This window comes from Microdochium trichocladiopsis (assembly GCF_020744255.1).
Source record: "Microdochium trichocladiopsis strain MPI-CAGE-CH-0230 chromosome Unknown B0I36scaffold_2, whole genome shotgun sequence".
NCBI classification, from domain to species: Eukaryota; Fungi; Ascomycota; class Sordariomycetes; order Xylariales; family Microdochiaceae; genus Microdochium; species Microdochium trichocladiopsis.
In genome coordinates, this window is record NW_025763545.1 from 669,100 (window position 1) to 691,417 (window position 22,318).

The window sequence follows — 22,318 nt, forward strand, 5'->3', positions numbered from 1 at the left end:
TTCTTGATGAGCATTTCTCGGAGTTTGCATTACAAGCCTGGCAGGCATGCTATCGACGAAGACTCAAACTCTACAGGTGGTCCTGTTACGACACAGATACACCAGCATATCAACACTTTTCACCAGTCAGACTACATAAATATAGCATTGAGCATTTTCCGTTCGAGATCCGATAATCGCCGACCAGCATTTAAAGGTGAATGAAAGTTCTCCGGGAAGTGTGACTGGTTCTGCTTATGTCAGCAAATGCGATTGCCCTCCAGGGCTGTCGCGCTCGCGGGGTAATGATGTACCTTGATGCAGAAAGCTGGTTGCCCCACTGCGAAACAAAAAAGTTGAAGGTGATTAGCAAGCAGCTGCTTCTCGAAGGCAAAGTGCAGATAGTCTTCCCACCCGGAGTACAATAAATACAGCTCGGCATTTTTGCGCACGATTCACTGAACTTGGCCAGCTGCTGGGAATTACGAACCATTACCATACTCAGTCTCGACACCTAGTACGGAAAGCCAAACGTCATGTCTGGCGCACGCGAGGACGATCACATGGACGAGCACGAGCTTCCCGAGGAGCTCGACGCCGAGGATGCGCTCGAGGAGTTTGAGGACGAGGGCGGCATGGACCTTGACGACGAGGACGACGAGCAGATCGAGATCACCCTGCACAATGACAGCATAGCCTACCTCGATGCGCACAAGGACTCCGTCTTCACAATCGCACAACACCCAACTATACCCTCGCTCTTTGCGACTGGCGGCAGCGAGGGCGACAACGACGATGCGCCTGGGAAGGGTTACGTCTTCGACACAAGCTCCGTTGAGGGCAGGCCAGTGCTTCCCCCCAGCTACAACTCAGATCCCAACTCGCAACAACAGAAGAGCACCGAGCTCACTCCACTTTTCGCTATCGAGGGCCACACAGACTCGATCAATGCGCTCGCGTTCACATACCCCAAAGGAGACTACCTCGTCTCTGCCGGCCTCGACGGCAAGCTCAGAGCCTATCAGGTTTCTATCGACCCCCGGAACAAGCCCTCGTTCAAGTTCATCGCCGAGGCGCAAGAGGTTCCTGAGATCAACTGGGTATCTGCCTGCCCGTCCAAAGACTACCCCAACACGATCGCGCTGGGCGGTTCCGATGGTTCCGTCTGGGTCTATACCATCGACGCCTCCGACGCGAGCAACCCGCTTCAGATTGTGCAGACATACTTCATGCATGCTGCCGCCTGCACAGCTGGCGCGTGGTCTGGCGATGGACTCTTGCTTGCCACGGTCTCGGAAGACAGCTCACTACACGTCTGGGATGTCTGGGGAGTCGCCGCTGGCAAGGGCCTCGCCAACGACAACGGACAGACAGTGGTGTCTCTGACAGGATCAGATCAGCGTTTCGAGGTCGAGGGCGGTCTCTACAGTGTCGCCATCGACCCACGGTCGTCCCTGGTTGCCGTGGGTGGCGCGACGGGCGCCATCAAGATTGTCAGTCTTCCCCGTTTGGGCGGTGATGCTCAGGCGCCGCAGTCGAGTAAGCAGAGCAAGGCGAAGGCCAAGGGTGGCCAGGGCAGTGGCGGACAAGGCGGTGTGATCCTCGCGGATCTACAGGTGCAGAAGGAAAGCATTGAGACTCTGAGCTTCTCCCCTACCCAGAGCTTGCTTGCCGCGGGCAGCGTGGACAGCAGCATCGCCGTCTACGACACGTCGCGCGGCTTCGCGGCGCGCAAGTACAACGAGGACGCGCACGAGGGCCACGGCGTCGTGAAGGTCGAGTTCGTCAAGGGCCTTGGTGACGGCTGGCTGTTGACGAGCTGCGGCATGGACGGTGTCGTGCGGAGGTGGGATACGCGCAGCCAGACAGGCACGGGCGCCGTGGGCCGCGCCGACGCCACCAAGCTCCTCAAGGAATGGAGGGGACATCGGGGAGATGGCGAGGGTGGCGGTGTGCTGGGTTTCGCCCAGGGTACGACTGGTGAGCGGATTGTTACCGCGGGAGACGATGGTGTTGTCCTTGTGTTTGAGGCTTAGACTTGCATAATATTTCTCAATAGATACGGCACAATATCAAAAACATGATACACCAGTAGATTTGATGTGCTTGCGGCGCTTTGTAAATGTCGAGGCCATGATTCTGAGCGTCAGCGTTCAATTTCTGCTCGTGTTTCATGTTTTGTCAACGATTGCAGACCTTGATTTGGCATGTAAGAGCGACCAAATGTGAGGTGATATTTACGTACTTGTAGCTCTGACAAAGACTCATCTTTATCCCAGTGCCTGCCTGACACCCCCCACCCACCCCAATATCGAGGTATAGAAGCGCGAGATGCCGCCACAATTCCAGAGCACAAGCACTTTCAATCGCTCTTGTATTGTTTCCAATCTCCTGTATCTCATGGTTTGCGAGCCGATCTCGAGCAGCCGCGCGCAGCTGCGGCCATATGAAGTTTGCACAGATGTGTATATGGGACGGACCGTAACACGGCATACTCTTGACGAACATTGAGGCTTCACATAGGGCAAAGTATCACATCATGTTTCAAAGGTACTAGACTCTTGACTTCGTACAAGGACAGTCTTAGCGCGACCTATCGGCGTGAATTGGCTGAATGTGTTCGCAGGTTGTGAACTAATGCCCTGGATGGACGAGAGCAGAGAGTTCAACTTCTCGAAAGCCCAGCGAACATCTTGCAAAAACTTGTTTGCAAGGCTATGCTGGAGGCGCGGGGAACTTTGGCATTCTGGTATTCCAACACCTGTGAAGCCGAAGCCTGAATTGCCGAAGCAGTTGTCAATTAGAAGTCTATCCGAACCCTTGCTCTCCAGATGTCCAAACTTAGACCCAGATCAGCAACGATGCAATATTCATCTCAGTAGAAATTTTATCAATTCTCCAGTCTATCACACTACTTCCCAAACGAGAACTGGGCTGCAAGATACATGTACAAAGAATCGAAATAGGCGGGTTCCTCCAACCGCACCGTGTAGTACTTTGAAGCCCTCTGCTCACTTCCGCCAAACACCAAACACTCTCCAACCACATCCATGGCAACTTTGCCAACTCTATGCCACGTAGATCTATTCTAGGAGCCTGGCAGAACTCTAAGAGCCCCAGACTAACGTTTAAACGCCAACGCACGCATACGTCTCGGCCCACATGCCCGAGCAGGTGGAGCCAAAGTCCTTGTTCCAGGTCGTGAGCTGGGAGACGCTGATGCCGTTGTTCTTGGCCACGGTCTCGCAGGTCTGTCCCTTCTGGACAAAGACGAACTTCTTGCAGTTGTTGACCATCCCCGTCTGCGTCGGGGTGGGCGTGGCGATGCCGTTGCCGGTGGTGGTGGTGGGCTTGGTGGTGGCCGTGCCCTTCTTGTGGACACAGACATACACGTTGGCCCAGAGGCCCGAGCAGTCGCTGCCGACGCCAGAGTTGAGGGCGTAGAGCTGGGCGATGGTCAGGCCGTTGCGGCTCAGCAGGGCGCTGCACGACTCGCCTTGCTTGACCAGGTCGAACTTGTCGCAGTCGCCGATCATGCCGCCCTGTGTAGGGGTGGGCGTCGCGATGCCGTTGCCAGTGGTCGTCGGGGACGGGGTAGGTGTACTGCCGATGATGCCGACACAGACATAGACATTGGCCCACAGCCCGCTGCAGTCCTTGCCCACGGCAGGGTTGTAGGTGATGAAGTTGGCAGTGGAGATGCCGGCGGCGGAGGCAAGCTTGTCGCAAGTGTCGCCGGTCTTGACCAGGGTGAACTTGTTGCACGAGCCAGTCATCCCTTCTTGGATAGGAGTAGGAGTGGCGATGCCGTTGCCAGGCTTGGAGGAAGTCGTGGGCGCAGCGCTGGTCGGGGTGCCGCCAATGACACCGACGCAGACATAGACCTCTGCCCACATGCTCTCGCACTGCGAGCCGACAGCCTTGTTCCACGAGTAGAAGGTCGCGATGTTAAGGCCGTACTTAGTCAGGATGCTCTGGCAGCTCGAGCCGGTCTCGACGTAGTGAAACTTGTTGCAGGACCCTGTGATGCCATCTTGCACAGGGGAGGGTGTCTCGATGCCGTTGCCGGGCTTGGTGGAGGTCGAGGTCGAGGTGGCCTTTGAGGTCGTCGAAGAAGGCTTGGTAGTGGTGGGAGGCTGCGTCGTGGGCGGCTGCGAAGTGACCGGGGGCTCTCCGAGAGCTGTCGAGAGCAGAGTCAGCCAAACGATTCCTCATGGAGACGAGCTAGAGATGGATCACATACCCTCGATACAGTACGACGTGCCGGACTTGAAGTTGCCGCATGTAGACGTGAGAGAGGGGTTCCAGCGCACAAAGTCGGCCATGGAAACACCCCAAGCACTGATTACGTCCCTGCAAGTGTCGCCAGGGTATACATCGTACCACCAAGTGCAGTACGGGGTGGTGTTAGGGTCGTAAGGGTAGCTCTGGCGCTTGGACACGTGAGCCAGAGCGCCTGGAGCGGCGACAGCCACAAGAAGGCCGACCTTGGAGAACAGCATGTTGATGACAGACGCCAGAAAGTCTGGAGAAGAAATCCGAGGTAGATAGCTCCGTCAGATACTGATGCTGATGTGAATGAGTCCAGTTGGCTTGGATGTGGAAGAGGCGGGCGCTGTCTTATATAAAATTTGGGGATGAGATGGTTCTCTCACGCCTCGTGGCAAGCTTGTCGTCAAGCACAGGCTGCATGGTATAGGTCCTCAACGTAGCAATGAGGATAGTCACTTGCCCAGCCCTTGCATACAACCCTGTTGACCCCATAAAATGTGCCCAACATGGAACGACATACCTTTATTCAGCTTAGCATAGGCACCATAAAAGAGCTACACGAATGACCCAGGTTGACTAGATCCACCATTTGTCACGGCTCATACCGCGATTGCTACAACACTATGTAACAATGGACCGCGAACCATGACGCGGATGGATCGAAGGCAAGGCTCTAGCACCCAGGATGCCCCCAACGGATCGACTTGCCGCGGGTTTCCAATGAGCGTTGGAAACGACCAAAGGTTGTGGTATCAACGAGACACCCACGTGTTTGGCGATGAGCCAAGTCGAGATCAAAGTGAAAGCATGCCGGTGAAATGCATCCGGATCTATATCCAAAAAAACTCCAAGACAACGAGTTCTCGTGCCGCGAACTGCCATAAGAGCGAGAGAGGCACATAAACTGACATGGGATACGTAGAAAGGGCCAACTTGGCTCTCTCCAGCAATCCAATCTCCACAGTGGGGTGTGGTATGAGAGTTCAAGGCAATGTATTATGCAACTGACTATCTCCGCATATTGAATTGGCCAATAGGGATTTTTCTCTTCCTCGGTTGCCCATGGATCCGCCTACTTAGTCTGGCTCGGACCGTTGTCTTCTGAGGTACGTAGCATGTGGCGGCCTGGCCATTCCTACAACGTTGCTTGGGGCTCAAGCGCACCCTTGGCAGCGCAGAAGGATTGCGACAGGGGTGCGCCCACCCGAACCATGTACGAAATGGCCCTGTGAGCTGGAACTCGCTGCGAGCTTATAATTCCACAATCTGCACGCGCTACCTTCCCACGTGCCTGAAAACACGGCATACGGAATAATCGGTTTCAAGATTGTTGCCCACACTGCCGCCGCGACTGTGCTGGATCTTAATGCGTTGGAGATTGTCATTTGGCTAAAGTGCCCATCATCGGTCAGATTGTGAAGCAGATACGTACATTTGAGTCTAGGCCATGAGTAACGCCGCTGAGGCAATACCGTTCTGGAAACAACCGACGCCAAGCCCCAGCCTTGTGCTGACTACCGCAAGGTAGTCTTGTGCTGACTGCCAGTTCGAGCGTCAAACAGTCATGGCCACCCATGTCCGATCTCCACTTCGATCCTTCCCAATGTGAACACACCAAGAGGTTTCCTCTCGTACCTTAGAAGAACCCCTACATGGTAGTAGAGCCGAATGTCTGCCCTCACGCTCCCGTGCATCACCGACCAGGATCCGCCTCCTTCTGCAACCAGCTTTCAGGGACCTGCACGCTGCACAGGTGGCCTGGTTACTGAGGAGCTACTCCACAGGCACTAAAAAGTCTTATCACTTCTGCACGGCGTAGACCTTGACAAGGGCCCAAAAACAGCAATTTGTCATTCTATTTCTTTGTAGGGAGATATAGCCCATCTGGGGATCGTGCGAGTCTCGAGCCAAGAAGCGCCCCTCCGCACGGGATGGCGCGTTGCCATCATTCTGAAGCAACCACGAGTCCTAGGTTGCTTGCTGAGATCGCTTTAGACAGGTATCGTCTGCCACTCCACACCTACGGCATGCGCATGTACATTTTGCTGACAGAGCTGCAGAGTCGGAGCATTGCGAAACTCCATAGGAGGCGCAATTGGGTCTGTTCCTGGATGGTCACGTGCTGCGAGAACCGTCTCACACGGCTCATCGCTGCTCGTCGTCACCAATGCCACGGGGCTATCCGAGGTTTTCCTGGAGACGTGATCTCCCTCCAGACCAACCCGATCAAGATCGATCTGGGTTCAAACAGTCACAGAGACACAAAAGAGCTGTCGCCCCTGCATCCCGGGAAAGGAAGTGGGATGGGGAACAGTCTTTGTCACATTGGAAAATCGTAGACGGCAGTTTGACCTGTTTCCAAGATGGGCAGACCAAGTGTATGAACGACACCTTGAAACTGAAAGAAATCTGATCTATGCCAAACGCGCCAGGGACGCAGTAAAGCCAAGCCAGCAAGCCTGCGGCTTGGGCAGAGGGACATGAAATTAGCTCACCCGGAAGCGGAGCTCGAAGCTCAGATCTATGAGATCGGCTCTTTACCGCGGATATTCAGGGGAAGTTATCAGATGGTATGGGGGCACAAAAAGCCAAGTAACGACGCGAACGAAATCAAGAGGTAGCAGCAGGAGAAACCATGCACCTGCGGGAGCCAAGTTCGCGACCAAGCCCCACCTCGTCCACCACCAATCAGGGTGTAAGCGAGGTCCAGAATGGGAAGGAAGCCATTTCTCGATCATGAAGAATTGTGAACAACGTCAGCCATTTTGAAGCAATGCCCCAAAGATGAATCCACAGGTTTTCAACTTGAGTTCCTCTTGGTCCCTTCATCGATGCACCCACTACAGAAAGCTTGACAAGCATGTGCGTGTATGAAAATGACGTGGCCAGACGAGGTCTCGCCCGGATTGACCAGCAACGTCGAGAAAAAGCTTTCTGGCGCATTTTTATTCCAAAACAACCGTGATTAGAACCATTCGAGGATGTTTCTTGTCATTCTAGGATCGTATGTGTAGAGCTCACCAATTCAATGCATGAGCACTCGTGGTGCCAGCTACTTCCTCTCTGCCGCCACGAACCATCCGCTTAGAAACAGAGGTGCGGCCCTCTGTCCTCGCCATTGAGAGCTCTTGACCTCGACACTGGCTACGGAAAACCCGCGAGAAGACAGTCCCCGACCCTTCTCTGTTGCATATGGTCCGCCTGACTGGAACCTTGTGTAGATGACGCCAGGACCAAAGTTCTCCTCTGGACCTCATACTGCAGTGTAGCATCAGGTCAAATATCTGATTGGTGCCGAGTTGACTCCGGTACATAAACACTGGGGATTTTGCCAAGTTAATAGCCAGTCGAATAGCAGGACAAGAATCTTCTTCGTACTGCACCAAAACTGCGCGTGGACATATGTACCCTAGGTTGTAGTAGGTACGGATTGACAGGTCGCAGCTCAGCTCACAGACTGCTTCGAGATCTCTGACGGTACGCAGTGGCGACGTAAACCTACAACTTCAAGGATCTAGTGGGTCTCAAAAGTATCGGAGTCGACTCGGGCTCAAGAATGTATTACCGTGGACATACGCAATGAAAGCCCGGCAGCCCGTGGGGATGCGCCGCGTGCCGCCCTCGCAGTGGGGATCGACATGGGTTGGGATATTGTACACGAGAAATGGGATTCGAGTGGACCTCCACCTCGTGAGTGCTTTGGGACAGCACTATGCTTCCATACGGTCTAGTTGCATTTGAGACTCGATGGGTCGCAGACTAGCAGTCGATTCGGCAGGGCTATTAATCATGCTGGAAGCTTTTGTGTTCTCATGTGGTTGCAACCGTCTTACGAAGTTGGGATATGTGCCTGAATAACATCGATTCCCGGCAGTGTCGTTCAAAGCAGTAGAATCGGAAGAAGCAGGCTCGTCACGAAAAAAATCCGCTGATCACAGTAGACGCGCCGCCTGGGGGCAAGTTCCTCGGTCCCTGGTCCTTGCGGAGAAATTTTGACACGACAGACCTGGCCACAACCCGCATCAGGAGCCTCCCCCATGGGCCGCCCCGATCTCTCCATGCCGGCGGGCACGCGACACGCGCACGAGCAGGCAGTATGCTGTGGGGAAACTGCTCGCCGCTTGCCCAGCTTTGACAAGAAAGCACAAGCTCGACAAGCATCTGACCGTTGCCTATCGGCCCGGCTTGGGTAGGATAAACTGGGTCGCGAGGCGTGCAAGCTGGGGTCGAGCACGGCGGATGTGGAGTTGGGCCTGGCGGGCAAGGTTCGCGCTTGGGCGACAAGCATAAACCCAAGAGCCGGAGATTTGCCTGTGCCGTCGGGCCAAGGCGGGATGGCGTGGGAGGCTTTGCGGGACAACCGATGATGCGTGCGTTCCGGCTGGGTGTGTGCTGCCCCCAAGCAGACCAGTCCCCGTGCTTGAAAGGCTACTTGACTTATCCCCCCAGTGGACTTTCTCAAAGGCGAGGGAGGCATGACCAACTTGTGTGCCGCAGCCCTGATTGCAATATGTGCGGGGTGTTACATCGTATGCGAGGCATTTGCGAAAAGCATGCTTTGCTGTCCCAGCCAACCTGCCACGGGCAACCATGCATCTTCCCCCATCGCAGCAGCCTCCCCAGTCGAGGGCACTTGTTATTCCACCGGTTCCGCGGCCTGCCATGCCAAGCCCGTGGGTTCGGGACGCCGTGGGAAACAGGGCCGATTCCAGCGTGGGGAGCTCTTTGGAGAATCCCTGCCGCTCTCCTCTTTTTCCCAAGCCACCGCCCCGTCCGTTGCGACGATGACGATGGCGGCACTTTCCCTCCTCTCCACTCCCGCATTTTTTCTTTTCTTCTCCATCTTGTTTCCCCACCAGCCGGGTCCCGACCGCACGTTCTTCCCCGCGAGTCTGCGCATCCATGCGGAGTGCATACTGCAGCATCGCCGTTATCCCTCTCTGGCGGCACAACACCGGCAAAACCTCTGCAGCAAGCACCAGTCTTGCTGGTCCCGCCGGATCAGGGAGGGAGTGATGCTGCGAGTCATGTGTGCTCTCCGCGGTGAGTGTTGGTTGTGCCTGTGGACCGATCGCTCCATCGGTAGGTGCAAGGATTCTTTTTTTCCCCTTCGCTCTTGCAGTACATTCACGCCGTGACCGCAATTTCAATAAACTGGGCATGGCTTTGGGATGAGTTGGCCGGCATCACACGCTCACGCGATGCTGTATCATGTCTTTGTCGAATGTGTACCAGAGACGAACGTCAGTTTCGTCGACTTTCGGCACGATTTAGCCAGCGCAGGTATTTTCTGGTAGCTTGATCGTCTCCTTCATCAAAGCTTGGGTCGCCCGCACTTCTGTGCCTACCCTTGGCCTCGCAAGCTTCCGACGGAGCAAAATGTATGAGCGAGCCGACTGAACCTGTCCACCCGGACCCCCTGTCTTGGCCCCCATCGCGAGCGAGGGCTAGGTACTGCATCTTGTGTTCTCAGCCAAAAGGATAGGGCCTCTAGTTCGGCAGTTGCCCATGCCGGTGCTGCCATCGGGTTCCGCGTGCCTTGCCGTCCCCACAGACGCCCGTGTTGGCGCGCGGAGCTTGCAGGCCATTCGAGTAGTGAGGGGGGAGGCGGCCCGCCGCTTTCGATTCCAATTCCGCGAGGCCCACGCGCCATACGTCACTCACATGACCAACGAGACTGGCCATGGGACGAGCCTACAGCCATGGACAGTAACTTGACAGAGCCGCTTGCCGATCGCAAGAGCCCTGCAGGCCACTTCCCCAACCAGGAACCGTTCACTTGGAGCACTTGGAGAAGCATGCCCGTGACCTCAGAGCCAGCTATATAAGGAGCGGCGGTCCTGCCTCGTCAGGAGATTTGAATTCCTATTCTGGCCCATCCAGATCTCTCTCTACAGCCCGTCTCACGACCCCTGTAGACAAGATGGCTTCGAAACTGGCATTGGTTCTGTCCACACTGCTGTTGGCCGTCAATGGTCAAGCATACGATGGCGGTGACCGGGACGAAGATGCGTTCTCGTGGGTACAGCCCTTGAACACAACCATTCTAGGTCCCTATGGCCACTCTCCAGCTGTCCTTCCCTCGCGTAAGTCACCCAGGCCACTCTATCTGAGCGCGGAAGCACCATCTAACATGCCACAGCCAATGCTACCGGTGCCGGCGGCTGGGAGGAGGCACTCCAAAAGGCCAAGGACTTCGTAGCTCAACTCACCGTGGAGGAGAAAGCCGACATGATCACTGGTACACCTGGACCTTGCGTCGGCAACATTGTAAGCCCATCTCAGGCCACTCGATTCCTTCCCCCTCAATACTGACATTCTGCAGGTCGCCATCCCTCGCCTGGGCTTCAAGGGTCTCTGTCTCCAGGACGGTCCCCTAGCGATTCGGGTTGCTGATTATGCCAGCGTTTTCATGGCCGGTGTATCTGCTGCCGCCTCCTGGGACCGCGATCTTCTCTACGAGCGCGGCTACGCCATGGGCCGCGAGTTCCGCGCCAAGGGAGCCCACGTCGCCCTCTCGCCCGTTGCTGGCCCACTTGGCCGTTCCGCCTACTCCGGCCGCAACTGGGAGGGCTTTGCGGCAGACCCGTACTTGACTGGCGTCGCCATGGAGGAGACCATCATGGGCCACCAGGACGCCGGAGTCCAAGCCACACCCAAGCACTTTATCGGCAACGAGCAGGAGACTATGCGAAACCCCCTGTACGACGTCAACGGCACTGTCGGCGCAGTGACCTTCGAGGCCATCTCGAGCAACATTGACGACCGCACCATGCACGAGTTGTATCTGTGGCCATTTGCCAATGCCGTCAAGGCTGGCGCGGCCAGCTTCATGTGCTCATACCAGCGACTCAACGGCTCGTACGCCTGCGAGAACTCAAAGGCACAGAATGGCCTGCTCAAGGGCGAGCTCGGCTTCCAAGTAGGTGTCCTCTGTGTTTGTTGAAGGGGGAAGGTTGAAGACGCAGCTGTCTGTCTCACTTTGACGGAAGAGTTCCACTTTTTACTTGCCTAATGAGGCATGTGGAGACTTCGCAACAACTCGTCAACGTCAACGACATGGAGCAGCAGCAGCAGCACAAGATCCTCGAATCGCGCAGAAGAGACTTGCTAACAATATCTTTCCTCTAGGGCTACATCATGAGTGACTGGGGTGGCACCCACAGCGGCGTCGCCTCCATTGAAGGTGGCCTCGACATGAACATGCCCGGTGGTCTTGGCTCGTACGGCGTCAACTGGAAGGCCGGCTCGTACTTTGGCGCCAACGCCACGGCTGCCGTCAACAACGGCACCGTTCCCGAGAGCCGCCTGGACGACATGGTCATCCGCATCATGACGCCCTACTACTTCCTTGGCCAGGACGCCGAGGACTTCCCCAGCGTCGACCCCTCCACTGCCAACCTCAACACCTTCTCCCCGCCCTCCAGCTGGCTTCGCGAGTTCAACCTGACGGGCGAGAGCAGTCGCGACGTGCGCGAGGACCACGGCGGCCTGATCCGTCGTCACGGTGCCGAGGCCACAGTGCTTCTCAAGAATGTCGACGGCGCTCTCCCGCTCAAGCATCCCAAGTCCATCGCCATCTTTGGCAACGACGCCGGCGACGACACCGAGGGTTACTACAACCAGCAAAACTTTGAATTCGGCACCCTCACCGCCGGTGGTGGCTCCGGCACTGGCCGCCTGACATACCTCATCTCGCCGTCGGAGGCCATCAAAGCTCGCGCCGCGCAGGACAAGGCGCTGGTCCAGCAGTGGCTCAACAACACACTCATCGCCACGAGCAACGTGACCGACCTGTGGATCCCCGTGGTGCCCGAGGTGTGCCTGGTCTTCCTCAAGACATGGGCCGAAGAGGCCAAGGACCGCGAGCACCTGAGCGTCGACTGGCACGGCGACGACGTCGTCTACTCGGTGGCCAAGTCGTGCAACAACACGGTCGTCGTGACGCACTCGTCGGGCATCAACACGCTCCCCTGGGCCGACCACCCCAACGTCACCGCCATCCTGGCCGTGCACTACCCGGGCCAGGAGTCGGGCAACTCGATCGCCGACATCCTCTACGGCGACGTCAACCCTTCCGGCCGCCTGCCGTACACGATCGCCCTCAACGGCAGCGACTACAACGCCCCGCCCACGACCGCCATCAACACGACCGGCGTGTACGACTGGCAGTCGTGGTTCGACGAAAAGCTCGAGATAGACTACCGCTACTTTGACGCGCACGACATCAAGGTCCGCTACGAGTTCGGCTTCGGCCTGTCGTACACCACCTTTGAGCTCGCCAACGCCGTCGAGGTCGAGTCCTGCACGGGCAGCGAGACCGTCTCCTCCCGGCCCGAGGCCCAGCCCGTCATGCCCGGCGGCAACCCGGCCCTCTGGGAGGTCCTGTACAACGTGACCGCCTCGGTGACCAACACGGGCGGCGTCGCCGGCGCCACGGTGCCGCAGCTCTACGTCACCTTCCCGAGCGGCACCACCCCGGCCGGCACCCCGCCCAAGCAGCTGCGCGGCTTTACCAAGAAGACCCTGCAGCCCGGCGAGACGGCCGAGGTCGGCTTCGAGCTCATGCGCCGCGACCTGAGCTACTGGGACGTCGTCAGCCAGGAGTGGCTCATCCCCGAGGGCGAGTTCGTGTTCAACGTCGGCTTCTCGAGTCGCGACATTCGCGCCACTGCCAAGTTTGCTCCTGTCGCGTGAGCTTGCGTGACTGACAAGAGGTTGAAAGCTAGCGAGTCGAGAGGACAGGATGTGTTGATGTAGATAGAATAGCGATCTGTACAATAGCGCACGCGGCTCACGAGTCAATGATGAATATGAATATTAATACATCACAAGAAGCCACAAGCAATGTTTTGGGTGCTTGCGTTTCCATGACCACGCCTTGTCGTGACTTTGTGCCAGTGTAGTATCGCGAAGGAAGCGTGGAATCCAGTTCAGAACAATGCCTCTGGCCTTGTTCACACGTTCTCAGCAACAACCTCACAAGGGGAAAACTACGCGCGCGCTTGATGACCATCGCCAGGCAAACCCCCTTTAACGGCGCACAGAAGCACAGTGCCGCTCTAACCTTTAAACCGTCTAATTGTGCAGCAATAAGGAGGCCGCCGACGAGCACCACAACGACGACGCATACCAGCGGGTTAGCAAACACCACCGCATGCCAGCGTCACACTCGACTTGGTTCCAGGTCGACGACAAATGCCGTTGGAGGCCCCAAGATAACATCCTTGTTGTAACGCGGCCGGCGGATTACAATGCAATCCCCTCCCGACTCCAGTTTTTATCAAATCCCGCCCGTCCGTAGTTGCATTGAAGTGTCGCAAACGCGGGCCGGAGGAAACGTCCCGGCCGGGCGGGCTCAGTCTGAAGTTCGAACCAGCACCACAACAACTTCTCGCATCTCCGCTTTTCAGCGGATCTGCCGAGAGATCACATCCTCTTACACACAAACACACACACACACACACACACACACGCGCGCGCGCGCACGTACTCCTTGTTTCGCCGCCGCAGCCAGTCCACGCATTGCAATTCCCGCTCCGGGCTTGCATTTTCTCCTGAGGGTGCGTGTTGGGTATGAATGCGAATATATCCCCCTTCGCCCCCCACGCGCTGCCGCTTGCCAAGGATAACCAGTCAGAGTCCCACGGGACGAAGGCTCCCCTTTGAAGCTCTGAATGCCCCATTTTCCAGCAAATCTCTAATCAACGGAGAACTCGCCAGTGTTTGCGTCTTCTCTGGCCAAAGGGCACGTCTCGTTCGCAGCTGGCTGGAGACTGCCTCAGATGAGTAAAAAAAGCCCTGCCACTTAAGGGCAAGTCCCATCTCAAGAACCCAATGTCCCAAGGAAGGTGCCTCGATGCTGCAAGTGCTTTCTTGTGAGGATATCAGGTCTCCGCGGAGAAAGCAAACAACAAGGAGATTGTTGGTTCTGGATTTCGGCCGAAGTCGCCTGGCCTGTCATGCGTGGGCAGTGAGTGGCCTTGGGTAGATCAGCAAGGAGAGCCTGGATTGCGGTCCGCAGTCATGCAGCCAATCGTAGCCACCCTCGCGGAACGTATCAGTACCTGCAAGTACCCTCACGTCTGCCGTCCCGTGGCCTATCCGCCAACCTGGGAAGTGCGTGGGGAGGCTGCTGCTCATGCAGGAGTGATATGCGGGTATCCCCCCACCCCCCGTCTGGCCGGGTGCTTGCGCCGAAATGCTCTGCAGATCGCCAGTGACAGCCCGTGGCACGCGATTGGCGGTGTGCTTGTTGAAGACGTCGTCGCCGTTTTCCTGATGGTCCCCTGCTGGTTTGCGACATGTTGCCAATGATAGGGGCACTACGCGTGAGACAGACTTGTTTGCATGGGTTGTCCAGGTCAAGCATGAAGCCTCAGCTTGGTTTAGGGTATATGTAATGAATCAGACCAGGGTCGGTCAACCACGAGCGAGAGGACTCTTTGCGGTATAATGTGGCGCAGAATAGCTCTGTAGATGAACCTGCCCAAGGTTCAATGCCGATCTTCATGATGCGACGCGTTATCATTTTGATGGACGCCGGAGGTTGCCGGAAGATCATGTGTGGCGAGATACAGTCATTTCTGCAATGTTTCTTCAAGTGCCAACGACAAGAATGCTTGCTCCGACACCATATCAAAAAGGTTGCCCACGTGAACAACAAGGAATATGCCTTTTCCCGCGCCCTGGGCTGCTGCACCTCTTAGCCTAAAGTAAGTTAACGCGAAGTGTGTCGACCCCCCCGTCCCCTGGAATCGGGCATTTCCGTCACGCTAAGTAGCTCTTGCATGGCGGCTGGCCCGCCACACGACTGTGACAGGCCTTCCCGGCATCCAGATTGGTGTACACCGTGCGAGCATACGACGAAAAGATGTACCTCGAGGGTGCCTCGTCTGACCTACCCGCTCCCTTTCTGTCCGGAGTTCCCAAGACAAGCAAGGGGAAAGACTGCAGACTATTAGGGCCAATTGTGCCGTGGCTGCTTGTGCCTGCCCAGTTTCAGGCCTGCAGATGGTTTGCGACTCGCGAGATCCCAGCTGAGACTGATTGCCAAGTGGAACTAGTTGGAGTCAACAGGCAGGTAGAACCCGCGCATGCTTAATTTTAAGCTTGATCTGTATCTCTGGGCCGAGGCCAGACATACTGGTAGCGAGGCAGTATGAGAAACACCTGTACCTTTTGTTGCCTTAATGCGGGAAATGATTTTTACTTTGTTTCTTTTCGTTCCTTTCTTGGGCAGCATAATGAAGTGGAAAGCCGGGGAACGGACCGCCCACCATATATGTCAAAAAAGGGCGAGTTGGTTCTTTGTCATCCCCACGGGATGGTCTCTGCGACACATGCATGGGCCAGGCTGGACCTGGGAGCAGCTTCAACCGTACAGGAGATGACATTGGTGCATCTTCGAGACACTCGGGTGTACCATTAGGAGATGCGTCCCAAAGCTGAAAGCTACCAATGCCGACTGTAAGACATGCATCATTTCCCTCGATGGAAGTTGGAAAGTCTCCAATGAGCGAGAAGAAGCCGAATCTTGCATGGCCGTGGAGTAGTGCATCGTGATTGCCTGATTATGCCATCCATGTTTCGCCTCCTGGAGCGCGCGGAGATCTGAACGCCATGGGCCATAAGTCCCATTGCCGAGTCGGCAATTGCTCAGGCTAAAACCAAGCTGCGCGACTCGGAAACCAGGGAGCAAGGGCGGGCGCCCAACAGTTTCCGAGCGGAAATCCTGGGCTTGGAGGGGGGGGAAACATATATCCTGGCGGGCTGACCCGGCGCAGATCTCCGAAGGAGTGCGCGACATCGTTGTACCGTTTTAAAATTGTGAAGAACCTCTCGCTCGTCGGACTCCGCAGCATGGGCGTGCTATCTGATTGGCGCCGAGCTGAGTCCGATAAACAAACACTGGGGATTCTGCAAGGTTTACAGCCAGTCAAATAACAGTGTAAGAATCTGCCTGGTGCTGCACCAAAATCTGCGCCTGAGGAGTAAGTACCCTCGGCTGTGGTAGGTACCCATCGACAAGTCGCGACTGAGCTCTTAGGCTGCTTCGAGATCCCTAAAGGGGACGCAGTGGCGACGTACACCGTACTACTTCGAGGACCTTATGCGTCTTGAATGTGTGAGAGTCAGCTTGGGCTCAAGGAGATATTGATGGCCGGACGGAATGGTTCCCAGCGGAACCTGGCATGCTGTAGAGGTATGATTGCAAATATACCAGCGATGGCATGTCCGTAAAACGCTTCGCGGATGGACTCCTAGAAATGGCGAGCTGGCATGCAAGGCTTGTTCTGACCAGCTAGCTATTGGCCTGCAGGAACATTGCCAAAAGTCTGGTCGGGTTGCCCATACGTCATGAGCTGCAAGGACGTGCTGACCCTGGCATGCGAATGCGATTTTGAAACGGAAATGCCAAACGGCATCAACGATTGCCCGTTGCTATTTTTGTTTCCGCAGAGATGCGCATCTCGTGCTCTTGCATTTGCGTGTGGAGTGTGGGGCAACCCTAGGCCAGAAGGGTAACGAGGTGAACAGATATGGAGAGCTATTGACGCACCCAGAGAGGGGGAACAGAGAGAAGAATAGACATGGGTGACATGCCTTGCAAATTGTCGAGGGCATCCTGTGGACCACTCTTCATCCACCTTCCGCCCCCCCCTCCCCCTTGAGAGATTCGTGATGCTACGCATGTGCAATGAAATCAAGTTCTCATCAGAACGACGGAACACGAGGGTGTGCACTCCTATACTCCCGAGGTCTTAAGTAGGATCGAGCATGGGTCCCCCGGGTGCCCAAATGCAGCTTCGAGCCCGCCGCTTACGACAAGTGGGAAGGTCCAACCGGGCATCGTATTGGCTGGCCATTTGCGACGCCGGAGCAGCTTCTCAGTCAGTCGTCGTCCTTGTCGGAGAACAATCTCCAGGGCTGTGCTTACGACCGAGCCAACACTTCGTCTGCCGGTTTACTCAAGTCTCGTCACGCGGGAGGGGAAGTTGGAGCGGACGCTTTGCTCCGACACGGCCCCACATGAGGCTTGCCGAGACCCGCACCAGCGATTCCCGGCTGCCAGCCTCAACCATGTCGAGCCATCATCATCCATGGATGCCATAACACAAGCACACGACGGGGTCAGTCGACATATGTCTTTTGTTCTCTCTCTTGTGATGGCTGCAGTCTCACGGGTCAGAGGGCTGGCTCGTGTGCTCCACACCAGAGATTCGGTGCATCTCAAGCATTTGCCAGTCGATCCGCAACGACCACCCTTTCTTCGTACCAACCACGGGCCCCAAACAGAAGCTCGGCCCTGAAGCGGAAGCTTCCGTTTGTGCCTCCAAGCCAAGCATGCTGAAAAGGTCAATCCATCCTGGCCTGAGTCCGCATGCCTCTGATCTCTCCCCCGGTCATCGGTGTTGGCCTTGTTTGGGGCGACTTTCCTGCAGCTTATACCCTTGCCGCGAAGATCCGAATCCGGCCGAGGAGCTTGCCTCCCAGTCGTTTGCGCTAATGGACCCATTGCATACGTACTTGCACATAAGTGTTGTTGCTGTCAGGACCAATGGCAAGGCACCTGACAAGTCCTGCATCGACGGCCCAAACAGGGTGCTACGTTCCCCACGCCATGCCATGGCCAAGATTCGCACGTCGCGCATTGGCAATCTGACATCATGGATGGACAAGTGATCTCGCATCACGTATAGTAAAGAGCCCAGACGAAGGCTTTTCACCATGCTCGGGTTTCGCCAATTGAGGCGCACTGCCGTTGGATTTCATGTCATGGGCGTCCTTGTTTGTGGCGTTTTCTATGGCTCTCTGTCTAGCCATGTACAGCGCACTATTTCCTTGAAAATAAATACAAAAATGTATCCGCCCGTCAGCGCCATTGTCGGTACTCGTGCCTCTGGCAAGGCAAGAAAAGAGAAAGATCTAACGCCCCTTGCCCAATGTACTCCAAGCCTGGCAAATTGTCAGGCAATCCGTGATTGAGTTTGCATGAATGCCCGCGTTTCTCCAACGATGAGACACAACACTTTGGTCTGCGATCGCAGGTATCGATCTAACCTACAGCAAATACCTTTTCACTACCGATCCGACCAAAGGTTGCCGACCACTTATCTACAAGTCAGCCGGCGGCAAGCTGAATGGTTCCTCCTGGAAAAAGCTGGACAGCAACCTGTCGGCATTGTTCGACCATTTTCAAGGGGGTTTGAGGTTCCACCGTCATCGGATTTTCATTTTACCGTCTGGATGAGTTCGGCATCGTGAAAATGTCCCTTCCGCATTGGCAAGCACTACGGAAGGCTCTGCGCGGCCCTGGCGATATACTCGCCGATCAGCTCGCAGTTGCAGGTTCCATGGCGAAGGATTTCGTTCTTTAGATCGAGGACCTCGTTTCGGAGAAATTGGACATGCTGTGTCAAACATCGATGCTGCTCCGCGAGTTCTCGTTCCTGCTTTTGCAGTTCCTCCGCATTCAGCTTCGACTTTTGCCTGCACTTGTGCGCGGCCAGGCGGTTGCGCTCGCGTTGCGTACGAGGCCTCCGCCCAATCAGGGATTCGGTACTCGTATCTGTAGAGGTGGACATGTTCGTGGTACTTGACGGGTCGATGGTTCCTGGACTATAGGCCGGATCTGCCGACGGGCTTTGCAGCATCGAGTATTGCACGCTATTGTCTATGGGCTGGGTGAAGTACGGCGGCGGATGCTGTGTCGGATTATTTGACACAAAGGGTGACTCTGTGTAGCTCTGCAGCGGTGCCGAGAGTATTGAGTTAGTTGATGACAAGCTCTTATGACAAAGGTATGCTAGGGTTGGTTTTGAGACGAAGGCAAACTCTACGAGGCTGAGATCAGCCGTGCGAGCATACTCACAAGGTGCTGGCTATGGCTTGGCATGGTGTTGAGGTCGTGATCATTGTCAGCCTCAAACCAAGCTCCCCAAGCGTAGCCACCATGGTGGTCGTGGTGCTGCTGCGCCTGGGGATCGAGATCATCCATGGGCGTCACTAGGCCTGGGTCAAGTGGGGTGTGGGCGAGGTCGAGAGGCGTGGCTGGCGGTGGCCAATCCACGGGGAGATCAGCTATAGGAGGACGTGGCATGGCGCATGTGCCGTGGTGAGACTCTGGGAGAGCTCGAGGGATTTAGGCAGAGCCACTGTGCTCGTGACAGGCTCCGCGGCGGTGTTTTCCCGGATTGCAGAGGCATGGACGCCAGGGAGGATGGGCAGAGGCGGCATGGGCGCCGAGGCCATGATTTAGAAGGTGACTGTGACGGGCATCTGCGGGTGGGCTCAAGGTTTGGTCGTCGGTTGCTGGGTGGCCGGGGAAGGAGGTGGGCGTCGGCGGGCAGGCTGTACCTCAGAGTACGTGTGGGCTCGGCCTGGTGTCCCGGTGTCTGTACAGCAGCGATTTTGACAGACAAAGGGCAGCAGGGCGTGCAGGGCTGTCGACAGGGAGGGGGGGGACCCTGAGCGGCAGATTCCGCCACACTTGTGTACAAGGATAGGAAGAATCTGGTCGTGCTGCGCCGAAGGACTGGGACGAATGAGCAACTGGCTAGCTGGCTGGCCGCCTGACGAGCGACGAGGGCAGGCGGAGCGGTGGTAAAGGTCGCCTATGCTGGTGGTGCTGATGCTGTAGAGAAGTCTCGAGAAGGCGCGAGGCAGGCTTACGTCAGGGTGATGGGCGGGCCTGGAGGGGGCGGAGGTACACACGGCTGGACAGCTGCGGTGCTGGACTCGCTCCTTGACAAGCGGCCAAGCTGTGCGTGACGTGCTGGCCGGCGTGTCAATGGGGGGATGGGATGGGGATGAGTGGGTACAGGCAGGCAGGCAGGCATGCATGTGTTGCATGCAGGCAATGGAAGACGAGGAGGGCTGGTACGGAATCGGCTCGAATCGAGCCTTGGTGGCTGGACGTCGGCGGAGGAGTTGCCCTGGTGCTCCTGTCAGTCCATGTCTCAAAACAGTCGGTCGTGCTTTCCGCAAGCTGGAGAAAGGCAGCACTGCGCGGTGATGGCCTTGGGCACCAAGTCTCGTTTGTTTCTTCTCACCAGGCGGGCGTGGCTTCATCGCGAGGACGAACGCGAGCCGGACCGATACCACGTCTTCTCTGCGCTGCTCGCCAAAACACAGTCTCTGGTTAGTGTCCAGAGGACCAATCAACTAGTGTGGCCATTCGATCGTACATGCATGACCTTTCCCGCCTCCAGCTCGGAAGCAACGTCCGCCAGCCACTCTGGACGCAGATTGGGGCCACAACGCTCCTCCTCCGCCCAGTACTGGGAACGACGTACAACTCCGATTTGCCCCTCTAGAAAATCAACGTGGCTCCGCCCCAGCACCCTAGCGGCACACCTCAGAGACTCCAGCACCGTACCTGTCATGTACCACCAAGTCCCGTCCTGGGTTATGCCCTAGGTACCTCTCCAGGGCGGCCACGAGAACGCGCGTGGCGGTTGTCGCTCTCGACTGGCTAGCCTACTCCATCACACGGGCCCGCGCTTTGGTGGACTCTCTGTCGGCTTCTGGGCCTATGGCAATTATCCCTTCTCCGCGGCGAGTTGGGGCTGGACCAGAAACGATCGTCAGGACGCGGCAGTCTAGGCTCTTCACTTGTTGGAAAATCTGCCGATGAACTGGCCAATGCGTTGCTGGCCAGCATGTGCGCCAGAACCTGGCAGAAACACTTGAATCTGAACCGTCTCCGCCTTTGCTGGTGCTACTGGGTTGACAGCGGGTACTTTACGGCGCGCTGCAACGATGGTCCGTTTCTCATCATCATGATGGCCAGATACTCCACGACTCTCCAGCTTCGTCTTGCAAGGCAAGAGCTTTTGCAGGTGGAGTGCCTGGGTGTTCCCTGGCCGGCTGTAGCCTGTAACAAGATTGCTGGGGCAAGCACCTTGCGCCCGCAATCAAAACGCGCACAAGAGTGCCCGACCTTATGTGCTTGGTTCTGGTAGACTGCCTGGTCCACTGTTTCTCCCTCGGTCTGGGCATCCGGACATCATCCTGCTCTGCTCTGCCTACAGAGCTGTCTTGCTGCTTTTGACAAGACCGACAGCTGCTCTCTCATCTCGACCTTTGCCACTTCGACGAGCCACGACGACCTCGTTCAGTGGCAGAGCTTCGTATTGCCCTGAAATTCATATTCTCGGGACTTCTGTTCGACCCTCTGGCCGGCACGAAGGTCACCACCGTCTGCGTCGCGACAACCGATGATCCGTTTTCGACTCTACTCGATCTTTGCTTCGCTGTTTACCGACCATCCGAACCCCCCGCGGGCGATCGATTCCGACTACCGAGAAAGCTGTCCCCACGACGTCGCTGCCTCACGATCAACACGTAACGCCCACAAGACCTTCCGTTTGTAGCGTCTGGCCTCTCCGTGGGCAATGCTTCCTGTCGCATTCTTGAAAGAGACGAAGAAGTGCACAGTATTCCAGGCTGAAGAACAACCGAATCAACCCCACATTATGTCCATGCAACTGTATGACACTGTCACTCTCTGTAAAGCAATACTATGAGTGGCAGCTTCGAGGGTAGCTGGATTCTGGTTTCATTCCTGGATACAGAGCACTGGAAGACCATGAGTAGGCCACTAGGGCAATCTGTGCATCCTGATGTGCAAGAGTCAAGCTTTCGAAAAAGGAATGCGGCGTGATTGTCATGGCATTATTTGGCGCTCCTCCAAGCGCTCCTTTCGTGGGGACTTGCGCTCACCCGGCATACTCAATCCCTAATCAATTTTTCTCGACGCGTCGCAACGTCGGTGAGAAATGCAGCGCCTATCATCTTTGAGGATAGTGTCTCTTCCTTGTGCAGCTGTGATGCCCGCCTCCCAAGCTGGGGGTAGTGGCAAGAGGCAATTGTGAAGTTTATGTTTTGTTGATCAGCTTCCCGTTTCGAGGAAAGGGTCCTGCGGCCTCGGCAAGTTGCACCCTCTTCCTTGACGGCCGCCCGGTTGGGCAGTTTGATGAGGGTAAGACTCTTTCTAGCGGCAGCCTGCACAAGCACAGGCGCACTCAGCGAGAGGCCGCGGGGGCACTCAACAGCTTCGCAG

At 56.4% G+C, this 22,318-nt stretch overlaps 6 protein-coding genes across 6 annotated transcripts; 2 read left to right on the plus strand and 4 right to left on the minus strand.

Moving 5' to 3' along the window:
• Window positions 1–295: 295 nt before the first annotated feature.
• On the plus strand, window positions 296–2,167 carry B0I36DRAFT_313652 (ribosome biogenesis protein Sqt1). Its single transcript, XM_046152655.1, has one exon. The coding sequence runs from the start codon at window positions 516–518 to the stop codon at window positions 2,013–2,015; it is 1,500 nt and encodes a 499-aa protein (XP_046016386.1). The 5' UTR covers window positions 296–515; the 3' UTR covers window positions 2,016–2,167.
• A 685-nt stretch (window positions 2,168–2,852) lies between these two features.
• On the minus strand, window positions 2,853–4,562 carry B0I36DRAFT_380504 (uncharacterized protein). Its single transcript, XM_046160818.1, has 2 exons — window positions 4,223–4,562; window positions 2,853–4,159 (listed from the first exon to the last, which is right to left on the minus strand). Exons 1-2 carry the CDS (start codon window positions 4,479–4,481, stop codon window positions 3,108–3,110), a joined length of 1,311 nt encoding a protein of 436 aa, XP_046016387.1. The 5' UTR covers window positions 4,482–4,562; the 3' UTR covers window positions 2,853–3,107.
• Window positions 4,563–6,433: 1,871 nt separating this feature from the next.
• Window positions 6,434–7,570, minus strand: B0I36DRAFT_313654 (uncharacterized protein). Its single transcript, XM_046152656.1, has one exon. It carries the CDS (start codon window positions 7,563–7,565, stop codon window positions 7,269–7,271), a length of 297 nt encoding a protein of 98 aa, XP_046016388.1. The 5' UTR covers window positions 7,566–7,570; the 3' UTR covers window positions 6,434–7,268.
• Window positions 7,571–10,144: 2,574 nt separating this feature from the next.
• B0I36DRAFT_282954 (beta-glucosidase) lies at window positions 10,145–13,083 on the plus strand. Its single transcript, XM_046151531.1, has 4 exons — window positions 10,145–10,337; window positions 10,394–10,521; window positions 10,577–11,173; window positions 11,383–13,083. Exons 1-4 carry the CDS (start codon window positions 10,175–10,177, stop codon window positions 12,946–12,948), a joined length of 2,454 nt encoding a protein of 817 aa, XP_046016389.1. The 5' UTR covers window positions 10,145–10,174; the 3' UTR covers window positions 12,949–13,083.
• A 5,462-nt stretch (window positions 13,084–18,545) lies between these two features.
• B0I36DRAFT_358991 (uncharacterized protein) lies at window positions 18,546–19,354 on the minus strand (the record flags this gene model as incomplete). The annotated part of the gene is made up of 2 exons (XM_046158059.1): window positions 18,546–19,001; window positions 19,127–19,354. 2 exons carry the CDS (start codon window positions 19,352–19,354, stop codon window positions 18,546–18,548), a joined length of 684 nt encoding a protein of 227 aa, XP_046016390.1.
• Window positions 19,288–20,497, minus strand: B0I36DRAFT_63652 (uncharacterized protein). Its single transcript, XM_046163133.1, has one exon. It carries the CDS (start codon window positions 20,323–20,325, stop codon window positions 19,546–19,548), a length of 780 nt encoding a protein of 259 aa, XP_046016391.1. The 5' UTR covers window positions 20,326–20,497; the 3' UTR covers window positions 19,288–19,545.
• Window positions 20,498–22,318: the final 1,821 nt, after the last annotated feature.